At 44.3% G+C, this 23,030-nt stretch overlaps 1 protein-coding gene across 2 annotated transcripts; it reads right to left on the bottom strand.

Moving 5' to 3' along the window:
• Positions 1-352: 352 nt before the first annotated feature.
• On the bottom strand, positions 353-21,183 carry npy (neuropeptide Y). Of its 2 annotated transcripts, none has more exons than XM_073024674.1 (4): positions 20,813-21,183; positions 20,050-20,307; positions 1,468-1,551; positions 353-686 (listed from the first exon to the last, which is right to left on the bottom strand). In XM_073024674.1, exons 2-4 carry the CDS (start codon positions 20,235-20,237, stop codon positions 662-664), a joined length of 297 nt encoding a protein of 98 aa, XP_072880775.1. In that variant the 5' UTR covers positions 20,238-20,307; positions 20,813-21,183; the 3' UTR covers positions 353-661. The 2 variants fall into 2 exon arrangements, with proteins under 2 accessions (XP_072880775.1, XP_072880774.1); XM_073024673.1 differs by having other exon boundaries at positions 20,050-20,237; positions 20,813-21,163.
• Between the last annotated feature and the right edge of the window lie 1,847 nt (positions 21,184-23,030).

A 23,030-nucleotide genomic window follows, 5' to 3' on the forward strand; every position in this document is an offset into this window, starting at 1 on the left:
TATACTGTAAAATATAAGCTATCATATGTATTTATATTTATTGTGGTTTTCTTAAATTAATATAGTGTTCTTTATCGTATTGTGTATATTTTTGTGCTGCATCAGATCTGGTGTGATTATTATGTCATTATCTTTTACATTTGTGTACTGGAAATAACATTAAATAGTATCTTAAATCTTGAATCTTGAGAGGATAGGTAAACATGTCAAATGTTTTGACACTGGCTAAAGAGAGTAGTAGAAATTCACTTATAATCATAGAGGAGTTCAGGGTTCTATAATAGAACAAAATCTCAAATGTGTTATTCTTTGATAATGTTAATAAACTTTCTTAGGCAGCTTTATAGCACAGTTAAGTTTATACAATTCTCCATTTAGATTGTATTGTTTTATTATTGAATTTTAATAGCACAAACCTGTCCTTACCATACAAAGAATAATTTCTTTTTCAGCTTTGTAATGCATTACATATTTAATGTACATGTAGTTTATTTAAGTAAACTTTATATACAGTTTATGATGCAGGGGAAAGAAAGTTGTACAGATTCAGATGAAAGCGACATGCACTGGCTTCTTTAAGGATAGTGGGAATGTTTCATTTTCAGAGCAATGATGTGTTCACTGGAATGTATGTTCACATTACAGAAAGTGTGCACCTTCATCACCACATGGAAGGTTCATCATACCTGCAAACAGAAATAAACTGAGTAAATATAACTGCTGACATTTGCATGTAAAGACACAAGATTCTGTAGATGCTGGAAATCTGAAACAACACACACAAAATGCTGAAGGAACTCAGCAGGTCAGGCAGCATTTATGGAGAGGAATGACCAGTTGACACTTTGGGCCGAGGCATTCTGAATTCAGTCCTGATGAAGGGTCTCAGCCTGAAACGTTGTCTGTCCACTTCCCCCCAACAGATGACACATTGAGTTCCTCATGTATTTCATGTGTTCCTCCATGAAAGAAATCCTTTCATGGGAGATGTGCCCATTTTGTCAGCAGGTAAAATAAAACACTTTCAGGTTATTAATTCTGAAATGTTTGACATACCATTAATTATGCTCCTTCTACCCAGGTGCCATTGAATTTAACAATACATATGCATGAATTGAATGCATATTCAGTTAATAATATGGTAAGGTAGCGTAGGGGTAGCACAATAGCATAGGGTGGCAACGTGGTAGCGTAGCGGTTAGTGCCATTGCTTTGTAATGCCAGCTGTAAGATTAGGGTTCAAATCTTGCTGCTGTCTGTAAGGCGTTTGTACATTCCCCCCATGATCACGTGATCTCCAACTGCTCCACTTACTTCCCACAGTCCAAAACACACATTTCGATGTTTTGATGGAGATGTGACAAATAAAGCTAATTTCTCTCTCTTTCTTTCTACACTCCCCTATCTTTCAAAGTAACACACCCAGCGCAGTTCATCTTTTTTAACTATAAAATTTTCTGTACTCACCTATATTTAGGAAAACTTTCAGCATTTTCTCTCAGCATCAAATCTGTCCTCACCAGTGCCTCAGGGCTGGATCTCTTCCCATACCTGATGTAGGCAAATAATCAACACACTTTTCTGTTAGAAAATTGCTAAAGTCACTCAATTGATTAGATTTACAAATAATATATTCACCTGCAGATTTTTATTAAAAGGCCATAATTGTAAAACAACTCCATTCATACCTCCTACTTCAAAATATCCACTATTGTCCCTGTACCTAAAAAGACCAAGGTAACATGTATGAACTACTGGCATCCTATCGCATTCACCTCAATCATAAGCAAATGCTTTGAGAGGCTGGTCAAGGACTACATCTGCAGCTTGTGCCACCCACACTGGACCCCTACAATTCACCTACCGACACAACTGATTGACAGACGATGCAAGAGCCACAGCCCTACACACCATCCTTACCCATCTGGAGAAGAAGGACACTGATGTGAGAATGCTGTTCTTCGACTACAGTTGGCCTTCAACACCATAATTCCCTACAGGCTTGACAAGAAGCTCAGAGACCTCGGCCTTCACCCTGCCTTGTGCAGCTGGATCCTGGACTTCCTGACAGATCACCGGCAGGTGGTAAGAGTGGGCTCCCTCACCTCTGCCACTCTGACCCCCAACACAGGAGCCCCTCAGAGCTGTGTCCTAAGCTCCCTCCTTTACTCTCCGTATACCCATGACTGTGTCACCACCCACAGCTCCAATCTGCTAATTAAATTTGCTGATGATACTACATTGATTGACCTTATCTCAAATAATAATGAGGCAGCCTATGGAGAAGAAGTCATCACCCTGACACAGTAGTGTCAAGGAAACAACCTCTCCCTCAATGTTGCAAAAACAAAGGAGCTGGTTGTGGACTACAGGAGGAATGGAGACAGGCTCACCCCTATTGATGTCAATGGATCTGGGATTGAGAGGGTGAACAGCTTTAAGTTCCTCAGCTTACACATCACCGAGGATCTCACTTGGTCTGTGTGGTGAAAAAGGTACAACAGCGCCTCTTTCACCTCAGATGGTTGAAGAAGTTCGTCATGAGTTCCCAAATCCCAAGGACTTCTTGCAGGAGCACAATTGAGAACATCCTGATTGACTGCATCACTGCCTGGTATGGGAACTGTTCTTCCCTCAATTGCAGGATTCTGCAGAGAGTGGTGTGGACAGCCCAGTGCATCTGTAGATGTGAACTTCCCAATATTCAGGACATTTACAGAGACAGGTATGTAAAAAGGGCCCGTAGGATCACTGGGGACCTGAGTCACCCCAACCACAAACTGTTCCAGCTGCTACCATCCAAGAAACGGTACCGCCACATTAAAGCCAGGACCAATAGGCTCCAGGACAGCTTCTTCCACCAGGCTATCAGACTGATTATTTCATGCTGATACAATTATATTTCTATGCTATATTGACTGTCCTGTTGTACATACTATTTATTACAAATTACTATAAATTGCACATTGCACATTTAGATGGAGATGTAACTTGGAGACTATTACTTCTCATGTACGTGAAGGATCTAAGAAATAAAGTCAATTCAAATGACTATCTTGACATTTTTCAAACACAGGTAATCTTTTAATCTGGATATCTGATGGGAGGGCCAGGATTTATTGATAATCTATAACTACCCTTGATCCAAGCTGTTTAGGAGTCAACCATGTAAATGGAATCATATATCTAAAGCTTTCCTTGTCACATGTACATATATTGAAACACACAGTGAAATGTGTCATTTGTGTCAAGACAAATCAGCGTGAATGTGCTAGGTTAGCCTGCAAGTCTCTCTGCTTATGCCCCACTTACACTTCTCTATCTTTTAACTCCATTTCTTCATCTCTCATTGCAATGTGTAGCAGCATCTCCAGAATTTCTTTTGGCTATTCCTTTCAGTGGCAGGATTCTACATTCTTGCCACTTTCTAAGTAAGTAGTCTCTCATGAATTCTTTATTAAAATTGAAGTTAAGAATGAGGATATGCTAGAAGTTATGAAGAACATTAAGATGGGCCAGAAGGGATTTACGCCAGGTTTCTACAGGAAACAAGGAAAGAGATTGGTGTTGACCTTTGTGTCCTTCCTGGCTAAAGGTGTAGTACCAGAGGCCTGGATAATGACAAATGTTGTTCCCTTGATGCAGAAAGTAAATAGGGATTATCCAGAGAAATTCTAGACCAGTGAGTCTTACATCAGTGGTGGGCAAACTGTTGGAGAGCATTCTTAGAGGCAGTGTTAATGAGTATTTGGAGAAGCGTAGTCTGATTACAGATAGTCAGCAGAATTTTGTGAGGAGCAGATCATGCCTCATGAGCCCGACTGAATTCTTTGAGAATGTGATAAAGCACATATCGATGAGGGTAGAGCACTGGATATGGTGTGTACAGATGTTAGTAAGGTGTTTGATAAGGTTTCCCTTGGTAGGCCCATTCAGAAAGTCAAGAAGCACGAGATACAGGAAAACTTGGCTGTGTGGATTTGGAATTGACTTGTTTACAGAAGGCAGAGAGTGAGAATGGATGGAGCTTATTCTGCTTGGAGGTTGGTAACTAGTAGTGTTCTGCAGGGATCTGTTCCAGAACCCCTATTTGTAATTTTTATAAATGACTTAGATGAGGAAGCAGAGGGTGGGTTAGTAAGTTTGCAGATAACATGAGGGTTTGGTAGTTTGGTGAATAGTGTAGAAGGCTGAAGGTTACATTGAAACATTGACAGGATGCAGAGCGAGGCAAAAAAGTGGCAGATGGAGTTCAATCGAAAATTGTGAAGTGATTCACTTCAGAAGGTCGAACTTGAAGGGAGAGTACAATGTTAATAGCAGTATTCTTGGCAGTGTGGAAGAACAAAGGTAGCTTGGAGTCCACGTCCATAGATTCTTCAAAGTTACTGTGCAAGTTGATAGGATAGTTATGCAGGCATATGGTATTTTAACCTTCATTTGTCAGGGGATTGAGTTCAAGAGCCACAGGTAGTGTTGTAGCTCTATAAAACTCTGGTCCGATGACACTTGGGGTATTGTGTTCAGTTCTAGTCACCTGATAATATAAAGGATGTGAAAACTATAGAGAAGGTGCAGATGAGATTTACCAGGTTGCTGCTGAGATTGGAGAAAATGTCTTATTAGGAAAGAGCAAGCTAAGTCTTTTCTCTGGTGCAAAGGAGGATGAAAGGTAACTTGAAAAAGGTGTATGGGATTATGAGAGCAATAGAGAGAGTGGATAACCAGCACTTTTTGCCAAGGCGGCAACGGTCAATATCTGGGGGCATCCATTTTAGATGAGTGGAGGAAGGTTTACGGAAATGTAGAAATAGATTTTTTTACACAGAGAGTGGTGGGTGCCTGGAACAATCTGCCAGGGTTGATGGTAGAGGCAGACACATTAAGGCCAGTTAAGAGACTCTTTAGTTAGGCACATGAATGAAAGAAAAATGGGGAGCTATGTGGGAGGATGGGTTGGATTGATCTATGGGTTGGCATAACATTGTAGGCTAAAGGGCCTGTTCCTGTGCTGTATTGTTTTATGCCGCTAAAGCTCTTGATGCTCATATCATATTCATGCTCTGCAGTTTCATTCTTCTTCACAGTGGCAACAGTGTCTCTTCCATCAAATTTTTTTTGTCATTTTAAAGGCCACCCATCATCCTTCACTTATATAACCTTTTCCGATCGGGATTATTTTACAGTTCTCTGGAAGTGCTAGTTTAAATGGACACATGTTTCTGCCTGCTTGACCAGGAAGACAGCCATAAAATCAGGGGCAAATCATTGCAGAGGGAAGTTATGAGACATAACCAGGGCAGCATGGTAGTGCAGTGGTTAGTGTAGTGCTTTGCAGTGTCAGCAAACAAGGTTCAAATCACGTCACAGTCTGGAAAGGAGCTTGTATGTTCTGTAAGGAGATGTTTAGTTCCTAATCTGAGTGTAAGATAGTGAAGGTGGGAAATGAGAAGCAGGATAAAGATCAGGCCCAGTGCCATCGGTGGGATGTAAGGCTGAATGGACTCCTCGTGTCCTAATTCTGCTATAAAGAACTGAAAATGCACAGCAGGCAGTCATTAACAGTTGAGGCACAATTTGTCATTAGCATTAATTATGTGCTATGTCAGTTATTGTTGGAGCCAGCTTGAAACTAGTGTTTCTCATTAGCTTTAATCACATTTGCTGAAGTAACATTCTGTTCAACATCTGTGAGATTTTTTGTACCTGCAAAGCAATTATAAAATAATAATTTTGTTTTTGATACATGTTGCATAGTTAAATTTAATCTCATTTCACTTTGTAAAAATGCTCAAAGAGATGCCGATAAAGCAATGGAAGATAATAATTTATCTTCTTAGAGCGCCACATCATAGCAGTTAGTGTGATATAATCCATTTATCCTTTTCTAATCGGAATAATTTTACAGTTTTTCTGAAAAGGTGAAAGGAATGTTAGTTTAAATAAACACATGTTCCTGCCTGAACAAACTCCTTCACCAGGAAGACAACCATAAAATCAGGACCAGGCTACACTGAATAGAAGCTAAGACACATTTCTTAATGAACAACACGGGCTACCACTGTCTATGTCCCCTACTTGCCCTGCACCTACTATCCACACCTCCACATACCAACTGCTATCATCTCAATCTTCACCTTCCACAGCCTCCTCCTTCTCTAGTCATCATGGACTCATCTTCACTACTGAGCAGGTGTGAAGGGCTCTGGGAAAACTCAGGTATGGCAAAGTATTAGGACCGGATGGTGTGAACCCTAAGGTTCTGAAGGAGTGTACTGAGCAGCTGTGTGGAGTTCTCCAGAGCAGAGAGTAAGGCATTTGACAAGGTTCCACATGGTAGGCTTATTCAGAAAGTCAGAAGGCATGGGATCCAGGGAAGTTTGGCCAGGTGGATTCAGAATTGGCTTGCCTGCAGAAGGCAGAGGGTTGTGGTGGAGGGAGTACATTCAGATTGGAGGGTTGTGACTAGTGGTGTCCCACAAGGATCTGTTCTGGGAGTGCTACTTTTCGTGATTTTTATTAACGACCTGGATGTGGGGGTAGAACGGTGGGATGGCAAGTTTGCAGACGACACAAAGGTTGGTGGTGTTGTAGATAATGTAGAGGATTGTCAAAGATTGCAGAGAGACATTGATAGGATGCAGAAGTGGGCTGAGCAGTGGCAAATGGAGTTCAACCTGGAGAAGTGTGAGGTGGTACACTTTGGAAGGACAAACTCCAAGGCAGAGTACAGAGTAAATGGCAGGATACTTGGTAGTGTGGAGGAGCAGAGGGATCTGGGGGTACATGTCCACAGATCCCTGAAAGTTGCCTCACAGGTAGATAGGGTAGTTAAGAAAGCTTATGGGGTGTTAGCTTTCTTAAGTCGAGGGATAGAGTTTAAGAGACGTGATGTAATGATGCAGCTCTACAAAACTCTAGTTAGGCCACACTTGGAGTACTGTGTCCAGTTCTGGACGCTTCACTATAGGAAGGAGGTGGAAGCATTGGAAAGGGTACAGAGGAGATTTACCAGGTTGCTGCCTGGTTTAGAGAGTATGCATTATGATCAGAGATTAAGGGAGCTAGGGCTTTACTCTTTGGAGAGGAGGAGGACGAGAGGAGACATGATAGTGGTGTACAAGATATTAAGAGGAATAGACAGAGTGGACAGCCAGTGCCTCTTCCCCAGGGCACAACTGCTCAGTACAAGAGGACATGGCTTTAAGGTAAGGGGAGAGAAGTTCAAGGGGGATATTAGAGGAAGGTTTTTCACTCAGAGAGTGGTTGGTGCGTGGAATGCACTGCCTGAGTCAGTGGTGGAGGCAGACTCACTAGTGAAGTTTAAGAGACTACTAGATAAGTATATGGAGGAATTTAAGATGGGGGGTTATATGTGAGGCAGGGTTTGAGGGTCAGCACAACATTGTGGGCCAAAGGGCCTGTAATGTGCTGTACTATTCTATGTTCTATGTTCTATGCATTTTCAATCTGAGTCTCAGCCTGGAAAGAGTCCTGACTGTGCTGACTGTGTAGAAAACATCATGTGTGGTCCCAGTACACAAGAAGGGCCAGCTGAAAGTCTTGAATGATAACCGTACTGTGGCCGTGACCTCACACATCATGAAGACCCTAGAGAGGCTGGTCCTGGCTCACCTCTGACCCCTGGTTAGATCAGCCCCCAATCCCCTGCAGTTAGTTTGCTACCAGGAGCACATTGGAGTCGATGATGCTGTCATCTACCTGCTGAACAGAGCCTACTCCCACTGGCAGCACTGTGAGGATTGTGTTTTTTTTTCATTTCTCAAGTGTCTTCAATACCATACAGCCCTCATTGCTGGGGAAAAGCTCCATTCATTGCAGATTGGCACTTCCATTGTATCCTGGATTATGGACTACTTGACTGCCAGACCACAATTTGTGCAGCTTCAGAGCTTGTGTCAGACATGGTAATAAGCAGAAACAAGAGAAAATCTGCAGATGCTGGAAATTCAAGCAACACACACAAAAAGCTGTAGGAACTCAGCAAACCAGGCAGCATCTATGGAAAAAAGTACAGTTGATATTTTGGGCCAAAACCCTTCAGCAGGTGGTAATAAGCAGCATTGGGACTGTATTGGCTTCTTTCCTGTTTACCCTGTATTCTTCAGACTTTAGATACAAGGCTGAGTCATGTCATCTGCAGAAATTCCTTGATGATTCAGCAATAGTTGGGTGTATAAAGGGAGAATGGGAGGATGAATATAGGGCCCTGGTGAAGGACGTTGTCAAATGGTGCAAGCTGAATCATCTGCAGCTCAACATCAGTAAGACAAAGGAGATAGTGACTAAGCCTGCACTGCCCCCTGTTACTATTGATGGTGAAGATGATGATGTGGGGAGGATGTTCAAGTACCTGGGGGTGCACCTGGATGATAGACTTGAGTGGAGCACTAACACAGAGACTGTGTACAAGAAGGGCCAGAGTCACCTGTACTTCCTGAGGAGATTGAGGTCTTTTGGAGTATGCAGACCTCTCCTTCACATGTTCTACTGGTCTGTTGTTGCCAGTACAATCGTCTATACAGTGATGTGCTGGGGCAATGGCATCAAAACAAGTGATACCGACAGGCTCAATGAATTGATTAGGAAAGCTGGCTCTGTTATAGGAGTCAAACTAGACACATTGGAGAACAAAGGACCCTGTGGAAAATCCTGGCAATTCTGGACAATGTTTCTCACCCACAGCATGCCACCTTGGCTGAGCAGAGGAGCAATTTTAGTGATAGACTATAACAACTGTGCTACTCCAAAGAACACTATATGAGATCATTCTTACCTCTGCCATTAGGCTCTATAATGAGTCAACCTATAGCCAGGGAAGTGACGAGCCCCTCCCATTGGACTGTTTGAGATAATTTATTTTTATTCTTTTTTACTTCACTTATAATATTTGTATATCTGTGCACTTGTAATGCTACAGTGACACTGTAATTTCCTTTGGGATCAATAAAGTAGCTATCTTAACACTAGAAATGTTACAGCTATTACAGCTTGGGGTGTTACAGCTGGGAGTTCAATCCAGCATCTTCTGTAAGAAAGTTTGTACATTCTTCTTTTTTCTCCAGTCCTGCGAAAGGATCACAGACCGAATTGTTGACTTTACTCTTTTCCATAGATGCTGCCTGACCTGCTAAGTTCCTCCAGCATTTTGTGTGTGTTGCCTGGATTTCCAGCATCTTCAGATTTTCTCTTGTTTATAGGCTCCTACAAACTTTTGAGGGGAATACTATCATCCCCTCAAAACTAATTAATGCAGGCAAAACAGTGGATATTGTCTGCATGGACTTTAGTAAAGACACTTTACAAGGTTTTGCATGGGAGGCTGATCAAGAAGGTTCACTAATTGGGCATTCAGGATGAGGTAGTAAATTGGATTAGATATTGGCTTTGTTAGAGAAGCTGGAGAGTGGTAGTAGATGGTTGCATCTTTGACTGGGGGCTGGTTACTAGTAGTATACCACAGGGATTGGGGCTGGGTCCTTTGTTGTTTATCATCTAATATACATCATGATCTGGATGATAGTATGGTTAACTGGATCAGCAAATTTGTGGATGACACCAAGACTGGAGGTGTGAACAGTGAGGAAGGGCACCATGGCTTGCAGTGAAATCTGCATCAGCTGGAAAAATGGGCTGAAAAATAGCAGATGGAATTTAATGCAAACAAGTGCAAGGTTTTGCACTTTTGTAGAACCAATCAGGGTAGGTTTTACATAGTGAACAGTAGGGCACAAAGGAGTATGGTAGAATAAAGGGATCTGGGAATACAGGTCCAAAATTCATTGAAAGTGGAGTCACAGATAGATAGGGTCATAAAGAAAGCATTTGGCATGTTGGCCTTCATAATTGAGTACAGGAGATTAGATGTTATGTTGAAGTTGTATAAGACATTGGTGAGGCTTAATTTGGAGTATTGTGGGAAATTTTGGTCACAGGAAGGATGTAAACAAGTTTGAAAGAATACAGAGAAAATTCACAAGGACGTTGCTAGGCCTGGAGGACCTGAGTTATAAGGAAAAATTGAATAGGTTAGGACTATATTCTTTAAAACATAGAGGATTGAGAAGAGCTACATCTGTCCCTACACTTCCTCTCTTACCACTATTCAGGGCCCCAAACAGTCCTTCCAGATGAGGCAACACTTCACTTGTGAGTCTGTTGCGGTGCTCCCGGTGTGGCCTGCTCTACATTGGCGAGATCCAACGCAGATTGGGGGACCGCTTCATCGAGCACCTCCGCTCCATCCGCCACAACAGACAGGATTTCCTGTTTGCCACCCACTTCAACTGTCCTTCACATTCCCATTCGGATATGTCCATACATGGCCTCCTCTACTGCCAAGATGAGGCCAAACTCAGGTTGGAGGAGCAACATCTCATATACTGTCTGGGTAGTCTCCAGCCCCTTGGCATGAACATCGAATTCTCCAACTTCCAGTAATTCCCTCCCTCTCCCTTCCCTTATCACACTTTCACTCTGCCTCCTCTTCTAGCTGCCTATCACCTCTCTCATGATTCTGCCTTCTTCTACTACCCATAGTGCTTTCCCCTTACCTCTCTTCTTCACCTGTCCTGCCTATCCCCCCTGCTTCCCCTCCCCCACTCCTTGATCTTTCCTCTGATTGGTTTTTCACCTGCACCTTCCCCTCCCCCCCACCTTCTTTATAGGGCCCCTGCCCCCTCCTTCTTCAGTCCTGACTTGATTACAATGTCTAAGAGAAGTTTGGATAGGTACTTGGATAATAGGGGAATGGAGGGCTATAATCCTGGTGCAAGGCAATGAGAGTAGACAGTTTAAGTGGTTTTAGCATGGGTTAGATGGGCCAAAGGGACTGTTTATGTGCTGTACTTCTCTATGACTCTATAAGCTTCAAGTCCGAGGCCTCACTACCTCCTTGTGCAACTGGATGCTTAATTACTTCACTTGCAGACCCCAGAAGTTTTGATCTCCACAATCTCCCTCAGCACAGTTGCACAACAAGGCTGTGTGCTTAGCTTCCTGCTTTACTCACTTTACACTTATGACTATAAGGCTCAGCACAGATCTAATGTTATATTTAAGTTTGCCAATGACACCACTGTTGTTCGGTGAATCAAAGGTGGTGATAAATTAGCATACAGGAGGCAGTTTGAAAATCTAGCTGAGTGGTGTCAAAACACCAACTTCTCACTCAATGTCAGCAGGACCAATGAGATGATTTCTGACTTCAGGAGAAGGAAGAAACCGAAGGTCCATGAGCCAGTTAACATCGAGGGATCAGAGGTGGAGGGGATCAGTAAATTCCTTGGTGTTATCATTTCCTAGGATCTGTCCTGGGTTGAGCACATAAGTGCCATTACAAGAAAAGCACAGCAGCAGCTCTAATCTCTTAGAAGTTTGCGAAGATTTAGAATGTGATCTAAAACTTTGACACACTGTTGGAGAGTATATTGACTGGTTGCATCACAGCCTGGTAAAGAAACACCAATGCCCTTGTATGGAAAAGCCTACAAAATGTAATGGAAATGGCCCAGTCTATTAGGAGTAAAACTTTCCCTACCATTGAGTACATCTCCATGGCACAGAGTTGCAGAAAAGCAGCATCCTTCATCATGGACCCTCACCATCCAGGTCATGCTATCTTCTTGCTGCTGCCATCAAGAAGAAACTACAGGAGCCTCTGCACTCATACCACCAGGTTCAGGAATGCCCCATCACTGAACAGTTCCCACAAACTATGGACTCACTTTCAAGGACTCTTCATCTCATGTTCTCAATATTTATTGCTTATTTATTTGTTATTATTATTATTATTTCTTATTTTTCTCTTTTTTTGTATTTGCACATTTTGTTGACTCTTGCACACTGGTTGTTTGTCTGCCCTGTAGGGGACAGTACTTCATTGATTCTGTTGTGTTTCTTGTATTTTCTGTTATTGCCCACAAGAAAATGAATCTCAGGGTTATACAGAATATGGTGACAAATATGTACTTCGATAAAAAATTTACTTTGAACTTTGAACGTTTTTCTTATGTGCGTGTAGGTTTCCTACAGATGCTCTGGTTTCCTTCCACAGTCCAAAGATATACTGATTAGTATGTTAAATGGTCATTGTAAGTTATTCTGTGATTAGGCTAGGATTAAATCAGGGGTCACTGGGCAGTGCAGCTCAGTAGGCCAGAAGGGCCTGTTCTGCACTGTTATCTCTAAATATGTGGAATTAATTCCTTGTGCTGCAAACAATGGTTAAATTATCAAAATTTCAGTTCAGAAGATTGTCCATGTCTGCTGGAAACCAATGGGACTTGGAGGAACCAGGTTACAATTTGAGAGTAAGCTGGCAATTCATGTTTAATGCAGACACCAAAAATGTAAAATGTTGTGCAGAAGAGGAAGAGTGTTAACAGTTGCAAGTATAAATAAAGGACACCCGATTTTACAGTAATACCAAAAAAGGAAAAGAAGTACTATAAGGCCATTATTTGATGTTTCAGGGAAATTTAGTGGGAAAGGGAATTGCCATGAGCCAATAGAAGCTCCTTGAGCCAAATAGTCCCTTTCTCTGGAGTAAGCTGAAAAACACTTATCTGAGCAGAAAGGCAGGATTGATTCTTTTTGTTAATTACAAGATATACAAAGTTACATGTTCAATCTTGTCAAACGATTAATAGTAGAAAACATTAATTTAAGCTAATCATAAACACCATATGGAAGGAATATCCAGATATAGGAAAAAAATGCAGAATTGGTGAACGTTAAATACTGGGAAACTGTGTGCCTCACGGATTCATCCAGCACTAAGGACCCCCATCACCCAGGACATGCCCTCTTCTCAATGCTATCATCAGGAGGAGATACAGAAGCCTGAAAGCACAGCTTCTTCCCCTCCGCTATCAGATTTCCGAATGGATAATGAATTCATGTACACTACACCGAGTTTCCTGGATTTACCTTGTATGCACGCAAGAAAATTAATCTCAGTGTTCTACAGTATATGGTAACATATATGTACCTTGATAATGAATTTACTTTGAACTTTGAACTTCACTTTTTCTTTTTCTCTTTTTACATTACTTACTTATATATATAGTAATTTAATTTTCTTATTATGTATTACAATGTACTGCTGCCGCAAAACAACAAATTTCATGGCATAAACCAATGATATTAATCCTGATTCTGATTCTATGCTGGAATAATACGGAGCGCATTCGGTCTGAGTTCAATCGCAGGGGGCGGCGCTGCATACTAACCCAATTCAGCCTCATAACGGCATCGTATTATAAAGACAATGCGGAACAGGGCGTAAACCGGACTCGGGACCCGATACAGTGGATTAAACTGTATCCCAATATATTAGTAGCAAAATAGGGACATCTCCGAAGAAATCTTTCTTTCCAGTCGGCACCGTTGTAATTACACTTAATGTTGTGGGAACTCCAGTTTGTGAGTTGTCTACGCTTTGCTCATTTACGGCATTAGCCATGCAGACGTTACACGGGTGAGAAGGCGGACCTGCGCTGATCGAGACAACGGCAGCAACCGTTGGTCCGGCCGACTAAGCGGGACAACTACAACAGACCGGAGCCCCGGGCCAGAACTGTCTCCTGGTTTCTCTTCCTATAGATACTACCTCACTTTCTGAAAGTGTTGAGTACAGGAGTAGGGATGTTATGTATAAGTTCTATAAGTCGTCGATGAGGCCAGATTTGGAGTATTGTGCGCAGTTCTACAGGTATATCAATAAGATTGAAAGAGTACATAGAACATTTACAAGGATGTTGCTAAGAGTTGAGGACCTGAGTTATAGGTGAAGGTTGAATAGGTTAGGACTTCATTCCCTGGAGAATGGGGAAAGATTTGATAATGAGGGGCATAAGTAGAGTAAATGCAAGCAAGCTTTTTCCCACTAAGGTTGAGTGAGAATAGAACTAGAGATCATAGGTTAAGAATGAAAGGTGAAATATTTAAGAGAAACTTCTTCACTCAGAGGGTGGTGAGAGTGTGGAAGAGCTGTCAGCAGAATTGGTGGATGCAGGTTCAATGCCAATGTTTAGGAGAAGTTTGGATAAGTACATAGGTGGGAAGGGTATGGAGGGCTATGGTAGAGGTGCGGGTCGATGGGACTAGACAGAATAACAGTTTGGCATGGATTAGATGGGCCGAAGGGCCTGTTTCTGTGCTCTATGACTCAATTCTTGCGGAACGCTCCTTAATCGCAGTGTAGTTTCTCAGCGGGAGGCCAGCCCAGACATTGCTTTAAGATCATTGTCTGTTTGTGTTTGGGACTGGTCTTATAGTTCAGTCTAGCGTTCGGTGCCAATTCCACTCAGCTCAGTGTATTCAGACAAAACCCGGTTCTCAGTTACCGGGGGCATTTTCAAACCCACCAATCTGGTGGGCAAACAGTCCGCGGTTATTAGCGTTACTGACAGAACGTGGCAGGGCATTGGGTGCACAAACACAAGGATTCTGTAGATGAAAGGAAATCCAGAGCAACACACACACATAAAATGCTGGAGGAATTCAGCAGGTCAGGCAGCGTCTATGTAGAGGAACAGAGAGTTGACATTTCGGGCCGAAACCCTTCATCAGGACTAGGCCCACGAGTCAGGGCATCGTGCTGCAGCCTTTCAAAGCTTTGGTCAGGCAGCATCTGGATAATTCCATTCAGCTCATTACGGGTAGGATGTGGAGCCTTGATGAGATTCACCAGGATGAGCCCTGATGAAGGGTCTTGGCCCGAAATGTCAACTGTTTACTGTTTTCCATCGATGCTGCTTGGCCTGTTGAGTTCCTCCAGCATTTTGGGTGTCACCAGGATGCTGCCTGGATTCGAGGGTATGAGTTATAAGGAGAGGTTGGATAACATGGATTGTTTTCTCTGGAGTGAAGAAGGTTGATTGGAGAATGTAACATTACGGAGTCCCGATCTCAGGATGGGGACAAATAAAGAGTTGAAGGGTAGCTTAACTTCTCACATGTACAGCGAAATGCGTCAAATCAAATCAGCGAGGATTATGCTAGGGACAGCAAGTGTCGCCACGCTTCCGGTGTCAAGATAGAATACTCACAATTTACTAACCCTAACCCGTATGTCTTTGGGCTGTGGGAGGAAACCGGAAAAGCCCGAGGAAAACCACGCGGAGAACGTCCTTACAGGCAGAGGCAATAACTGAACCCAGGTCACTGATGCTGTAAAGCGTGGCGCTAACCCAAACGGATACTAGAGGGCATAGATTTAAGGTGAAAGGGAGTACATTTAAAGAAGATTTATAAGGTAAGTTTTGTACACAGGGTGCGATGGGTGCCGGGATCGTTCTCGAGGGGCAGATGTCGACAGAATAACAACATTTAAAGAGACATTTAGTCATACACAAACAGGCAGCAGAAGGAGGGGGGAGGGGTATGGATTATGTACGAGCAGGTGGGATGAGTTTAAATTGGTATCAGGGTTAGCATATACATCGTGGGACGAAAGCCTATTCCTGTACTGAACTGTTCTACGTTTGAAAAAGAATATTCGTTGAAAGTAGCTTCCGTTTAGAAATGAGCTCCTAAAACGGGATTCTCCAAAAAATAACAACACGAGTGAATCTGCAGATGCTGGAAATAAATAAAAAAACACGAAATGCTGGCAGAACTCAGCAGGCCAGACAGCATCTATGGGAGGAGGTAATAACGACGTTTCGGACCGAAACCATTCATCAAGAGTGAAGTAACATGGGATGGTCGAGGGGGGATAAGAAGTGGGGGGAGGGATGAAGTAGAGAGCTGGGAAGTGATAGACTGGAGGGAAATGGGCTGGGGGAAGGTGGAGAATTATGGGAAATAAAAGAGAAAGAAAGATAGGGCTGGGGGGAGATTATAGTGAGGGGGGGAAAGAGAGAGAAAGAGAACCAGACTAAAATAATAGATAGGGATGGGGGTAAGGCTGGGGGGCAGGGGTATCAACGGAGGTCAGTGAATTGGATGTTCATGTCGGCAGGGAGGAGGTTACCTAGGCGGGAGATAAGGTATTGCTCCATCGACCTGCGTGTGGCCTCATCTTGACGGTAGAGGAGGCCATGGACAGACATGTCGGAGTGGGAGTAGTCTGTGGAATTGAAGTGTGTGGCCACAGGGAGATCCCGCCACTGCTGGAGGACTGAGCGCCGGTGTTCGGCGAAACGGTTTCCCAGTCTGCGGCGGGTCTCCCCAATGTATAAATGGCCACATCGAGAGCACCGGATACAGTATATCACCCCAGTTGACTCGCAGGTGAAGTGGTGTCTCACCTGAAAGGACTGTCTGGGGCCTGGGATGGTGGTGAGGGAAGAAGTGTGGGGGCAGGTGTAGCACTTCTTCCGTTTGCAGGGATGAGTGCCCGGAGGGAGGTCCGTGGGGAGGGATGGGGGGGATGAATGGACAAGGGAGTCGCGTAGGGAGCGATCCCTGCGGAAAGCCGAGAGTGGGGTGGGAAGATGTGGTTGGTGGTGGGATCACGTAGGAGGTGGCGGAAGTTACGGAGGATTATGCGTTGGATCTGTAGGCTGGTAGGCTGATAGGTGAGGACCAGGGGGACTCTACTCCTAGTGGGCTGGCGGGGGGATGGGGTGAGGGCAGAGGTGCGTGAAATACGGGAGACGCGATGGAAGGCAGAGTTGATAGTGGACGAAGGCAAGCCCCTTTCTTTAAAAAAGGAAGACATCTCCTTTGTCCTAGAATGAAAGGCCTCATCCTGAGAGCAGATGCGGCGGAGGCGGAGGAATTGAGAGAAAGGGATAGCATTTTTGCAGGAGACAGGGTGGGAGGAGGAATAGTCTAGGTAGCTGTGGGAGTTAGTAGGTTTGTAGTAGACGTCGGTGGATAGGCTGTCTCCAGAGATAGAAACAGAAAGATCTAGAAAGGGGAGGGAGCTGTCAGAAATAGACCAGGTGAATTTGAGGGCGGGGTGAAAGTTGGAGGCGAAGTTAATGAAGTCGACGAGCTCAGCATGCGTGCAGGAAGCAGCACCGATGCCGTCGTCGATATAACGCAAGAAAAGAGGAGGACAGATACCGGTGTAGGCTTGGAACATAGATTGCTCCACATGGCCGACAGAAAGGCAGGCGTAGCTAGGACCCATGCGGGTGCCCATGGTTACACCTTTAGTTTGGAGGAAGTGGGAGGAGCAAAGGAGAAATTGTTAAGGGTGAGGACTAATTCCGCGAGGCGGAGAAGATTGGTGGTAGAAGGTAACTGGTTGGGTCTGGAATCCAGGAAGAAACGGAGAGCTTGGAGACCTTCCTGGTGGGGGATAGAGGTATATAGGGACTGGATGTCCATGGTGAAAATGAGGCGGTGGGGACCAGAGAAGTTGAAATCTTTGAAGAGATGTAAAGCATGGGAAGTATCACGGACATAGGTGGGAAGGGATTGAACAAGGGGAGATAAAAGAGTCGAGATAGGCAGAAATGAGTTCAGTGGGGCAGGATCAAGCAGAGACAATGGGTCTACCTGGACAGGCAGGTTTGTGAATCTTAGGTAGGAGGTAGAAACGGGAAGTGCATGGTGTGGGAACTATAAGTTTGGTGGCCGTAGATGGGCGATCTCCCGAGCTGATGAGATCGGAAATGGTTTGGGAGACAATGGACTGGAGCTCCCTCCCTAGTGGGGTCATGGTCCGGGGTAGATAAGAGGAGGTGTCGGCGAGTTGTCGTCGTGCCTCCGCTATGTACAGGTCGGTGCGCCAGACGACACCAGCACCCCCCTTATCAGCGGGTTTAATGGTAAGGTTGGGATTGTTGCGGAGGGAATGGAGAGCAGAGCGTTCAGAGGGGGTAAGGTTGGAATTGGAGCAATGTACTTCACATGTATTTCACGCACCTCTGCCCACACCCATCCCCCCGCCAGCCCACCAGGGTTAGAGATCCCCTGGTCCTCACCTATCACCCTAACAGCCTACAGATCCAACGAATAATCCTCCGTAACTTCCGCCACCTCCTACATGATCCCACCACCAACCACATCTTCCCCTCCCCCCCACTCTCAGCTTTCCGCAGGGATCGCTCCCTACGCGACTCCCTTGTCCATTCACCCCCCCCCCCATCCCTCCCCACGGACCTCCCTCCAGGCACTCATCCCTGCAGACGGAAGTGCTACACCTGTCCTCACACTTCTTCCCTCACCACCATCCCAGGCCCCAGACAGTCCTTTCAGGTGAGGCACCACTTCACCTGCGAGTCAACTGGGGTGATATACTGTATCCGGTGCTCCTGATGTGGCCATTTATACATTGGGGAGACCCGCCGCAGACTGGGAGACCATTTCGCCGAACACCGGCGCTCGGTCCTCCAGCAGTGGCGGGATTTCCCTGTGGCCACACACTTCAATTCCACAGACTACTCCCACTCCGACATGTCTGTCCATGGCCTCCTCTACCGTCAAGATGAGGCCACACGCAGGTCGATGGAGCAATACCTTATCTCCCGCCCAGGTAACCTCCTCCCTGCCGGCATGAACATCCAACTCACAGACCTCCGTTGATACCCCTGCCCCCCACCCTTACCCCCATCCCTATCTATTATTTTAGTCTGGTTCTCTTTCTCTCTCTTTTCCCCCCAGCCCTACCTTTCTTTCTCTTTTATTTCCCATAATTCTCCACCTTCCCCCTAGCCAATTTCCCTCCAGCCTATCACTTCCCAGCTCTCTACTTTATCCCTCCCCCCACTTCTTATCCCCCCTCGACCATCACATGTTACTTCACTCCTGATGAAGGGTTTTGGCCCGAAACGTCGTTATTACCTTCTCCCATAGATGCTGTCTGGCCTGCTGAGTTCTGCCAGCATTTCGTGTTTTTTATTCTCCAAAAAATGTTGACTGGTGTTTAAAGCAGATTGATTGCGGTCAATTTATTAGCGCGATTCCAGACGTATTCAATAACAGACCATTAATTGTGGACTATCCCGGTAGGACGCGTGTGTGCAGTGGGGAAGGATTGGCGTTAATGCTAAAACACGCACGTGACTTTATGATAATTCAATGTATTTGTAAAGATGAAAATGATAGGTCCGGCGTTGTCACCCCTCCCTCTCTATATTTTGGGCTCAGCCTCCCGGAGTTGGCATACAGGATCAAGGGAGTATAGCTACTTTAGTTATTCAGCAGAAACTTGAACTATTACTCAGGCGACCATTCTCCGTCCGGCAGCTCAAATCCGGACTGATGGCTATCTAAAGTTCAGATCTATTTCAAATATAAATGCATTCATTTACCGGACAGGACGCCGTCAGAATTTCAGTCACAATAAAACATTAAACACAGAACATTTCAGCACAGTACAGACCGTTCGGACCACAATGTTGTGCCGAACTTTTAACCTACTCCAAGATCAGTCTAGCCCTTCCCTCCTACATAGCCCCCCATTTTTCTATCATCTTTTTGCCTATCTAAGGGTCTCTTAAACGTCCCTAATCTATCTACCTCTACCACCGCCCATGGTAGGGAATTCCACACACCCACTACTCTCTGCTTAATAAGTACCTCTAACACCCCCCCCCCACCATACTTTCCTCATATCACCTTAAAAATATGGTCTGTTGTTTTAGTCATTTCTGCCCTGAGAAAAGTCTCTGGCTATCCACTCATATTTTTGTCATCTTGTATACCGCTATCAAGTCACCTCTCATCCTCCTTCCCTCCAAGAGAAAAAACCTAACTCACTCAACCTATCCTCATCAGACATGCTCTCTAATCGAGGCAACATCCTGGTAAATTTCCTCTGCTTCCACATCCTTTCTCTAATGAGGCGACCAGAAATGGGTCGACCAGAGACACAGCCATATCTCTTGTAGTTTTTAGTACTTGACTTACTAAACCTAATAGAATCCGGGGTTGGGAAGCTTTATCGTTGGGTTTGATTAATTTAAAATAGTTAAGTGCACTCTATATCTCTTGTCGTTTATTTCACCCTCTTCCTCCCCTCCCTTTTGTTGGTTTTGCGCTTTGCCCCACTCATTGCTCCGTGCTGCAAAGCCAATTCGATGTACGAGAAGACAGGCCACACGGTTCACACGCTGGCGGTCTCACCTTTGCCTGGTTATGAGGTTGATGTAGTGCCTCAGAGCCGAATAATACTTGGCCAAATCCTCTGCAGGCGCCCCTTCCCCGGGATTGTCAGGTCTGGAGGGGTAGGCGTCGGCGAAAGTCCCTATGCAGATGAGCATGCAGAACGCAAACGTGGAGACCCCCAGCCAAAGCTTCATATTAGTCTGCATCTGTAAGGAGAGCTACCGTCAGCGAACTCGGTTCAAATCGGCGCACGGCGTGAAAACCGGACGAGGCAAGCTAAAAAAGAAGACGATAACTGGTATTTCCCGATATGCTATCGTCAAGAAATGTTTGTACTCGAATGGTCATTCCGATCAACCGCTGTTACACATTTTATTGTTTGCCCCGAAACTGTAAGTCGTTTCAGTCTTCAAGTCGTTATACTGAACAATTCTTCTCCGAATGGCGCCCACACCCACCCTCCTGATTATGTTTAAATTCCAGGATATGGACAAAAGCAATTCCGTGCATCACTTTTATAAATCGTTTATAAACTTTAAATAATCGTCATGTATATTAGTAAAAAAACAACAAAATATTGCTATTTCTGATAATAAATTTGTATTTAATCTTCACATTATTATCATAACATTAAATTCCATTGGAGCAGTTGCGATTATAATGAATTAGATCAATATTATAGTTAACATTTTTTTCTTTCTGCAATATAATGTACTTTAACACGTTTCGTTCTGTGCAGTGACTAAGTGGATGAAAGTGGATTGCTGTCCGTGTTACTCACGTTTTGGATCCACAGAGTGTGCTGGAAATCCGCCGCCGCTCTCTCTCTATCTCTCTCTCACTCTGCCCCTCTGGTCGTTGTCTGCCTTTTTGAGGCTGTTTGGGGAAGTATTGGCATGTCCTGCGTTTTATGTGTTTCACTCGATGAGGCGAGGGAGGTTCCTGGTCACGCTTCAGTGACCACAATTCGCGTGCACATTCCTGCAATGCCCAAACAACGTCAGATGCGACGTTGCAGGGTACCTGTCACTGAAGTCCTGATCAGAGTGATTGGGCACACCTCCGCGCCAGCCCCATCCTCCGGGAATGAATATACTGTCTTGTTGCGTTGAGGTAAAAACCCCGGCCTCTCTTAAGCGTCAGTAATACACCCGGACAGCGAGCCGAAACTATGCCTTTGACTGGGCTGTGACTGGAATCAGTGTTTGCGGTCTCCCACTATCCTTACGGTGTTCCTGAAACTCGGTGTCAGAAAATGCACTCGACGTATCCGGAAGCACACAGTTCCCGTTTTAATTGGTATGTTGTCTATAAAATAGACCGAAATTTCCCCAAACAGACCCACATCTTTTGATTTCGAATTCTGTTACTTTAAATGAGATACAGTATCCAGGCGACAGAGATTTAATGAAATACAGATAACGCTACTAAAAGCATATTTTAAATGAACTCGCCGATATGGAGAGTACAGTTAGAATGTGGTCATATTTTCCCGATTTATGTATAACAACCGCCATATAGACTCAGTCTGAGCAAGAATGTGTCGTTTAATCATACATTTAGTTCAACAAGTTCGGATGCATCCCTGAAGATCTCTGAAACCACTGGAATAACTTATAAAGCATTGTTGCGGAAATCGGAAATTCGCGGCAAATCTGTTTTAAGTGCTTTATTTAGTCATTTACGCACACAAATACTGGAGAAATACAGCGAGTCAGGCAGCATCTATGGCGAAGAATAAAAAGTCGACGTTTCGGCTAGAGACCCTTCTTCAGGAGTCCTCATCAAGAGGATGAAATGTCTCGGCCTGATTCGTTTCCATCGATGCTGCCTGAGCTGCGGAATTCCTCCAGCATTTTGTGCGCGTTGCTTTGGATTTCCAATATCTGCAGAATCTCTTGTGTTTATTATTTGTCGGTAAATGTTTAATTTATCGTAACTGCATAAAGGGGAATTAACATCGTTCTTCTGTGTACCGTGTCTAACCCTAACTCTTTCTTTGCACCTGTTTATACCTGGATGTGTGCAAATGAGAAACTCCATTTGGAATGCTGTTCTCCACAGCCGATGCGCTACTGCGTATGGAACAGCGTCTTTGCACGTCAGATCTGTCGTGCAATACATAAAGGTTCTATAAATCACAATAAGAAGCATAAACAATTGAATTAGTGCGTAAAGAGAGCAAGAATAGTGTAGTGTACATGAGTTCAGAGACCTGATAGTGGAGAGAAGATGCTATTCCTGTGGGTGTTCAGGCTCCTGTACCTCCACCCTGTTGGTAGCAACGAAATGAGGGCATCTCCTGGGTGGTGGGGGTCCTTAATGCAATGCAGTAATTCTGCAGATATTACAACAAACTCGACTGCAGCCGCAAAGATGTTATTCAGATACATCCAGTTCCGCGCCTTCTCCACACGTTGTTTCCTTATTATACTGTACCATTCTTTCACTTGCATTGCACGTTCACCTGTTCTACCCCAATGATCTGACCTGTTTCACCGTATCTCGGTACCCGTGACAGTGATAAAGCGAGTTACCAATTCCACCCGAGCAAGGTTCGATATTTAACTGTCTTATAAGGGTAGGTTGAGCGAACGAGAGATTTTCTCTTCGGAGTGAAGGAGGATAAAAGATGACTTGATAGAGGTGTATAAGATAATAAGAGGCATCGATCAGCATAGTCAGAAACTTTTTCCCAGGGCGAAATGACTAACACAAAGGGTCACTATTTAAAGATGATTGGAGGAAAGTATGTGGGGGTGTCAGAGGCTGGTGGCTGGTGGTAGAGGCAGATACATTAGGTAATGAGACTCTTAGATAGGCACATAGATGATAGAAAAATGGAGGATCATGAAGAAAGGAAGGGTTGGATCGATTTTATAAGATTATAAGTCGACACAACATCGTGGGCTAAAAGGCCTGTACTGTGCTATAATGTTCTATGTTTTATGTTCTAACTAATATCTACGTTGGAATATTTTGGAATACTGCGACAGATA

This window comes from Hemitrygon akajei, chromosome 20 (genome assembly GCF_048418815.1).
Source record: "Hemitrygon akajei chromosome 20, sHemAka1.3, whole genome shotgun sequence".
NCBI classification, from domain to species: Eukaryota; Metazoa; Chordata; class Chondrichthyes; order Myliobatiformes; family Dasyatidae; genus Hemitrygon; species Hemitrygon akajei.

Coding starts and splice junctions, on each gene's coding strand:
- npy (XM_073024674.1), bottom strand. CDS start 20,237: ATGCAGACTAATATGAAGCTTTGGCTGGGGGTCTCCACGTTTGCGTTC. Junction 1,552..20,049: donor AACCTCATAACCAGGCAAAG/GTGAGACCGCCA, acceptor TGCCTACATCAG/GTATGGGAAGAGATCCAGCC. Junction 687..1,467: donor GAAAGTTTTCCTAAATATAG/GTGAGTACAGAA, acceptor TTCTGTTTGCAG/GTATGATGAACCTTCCATGT.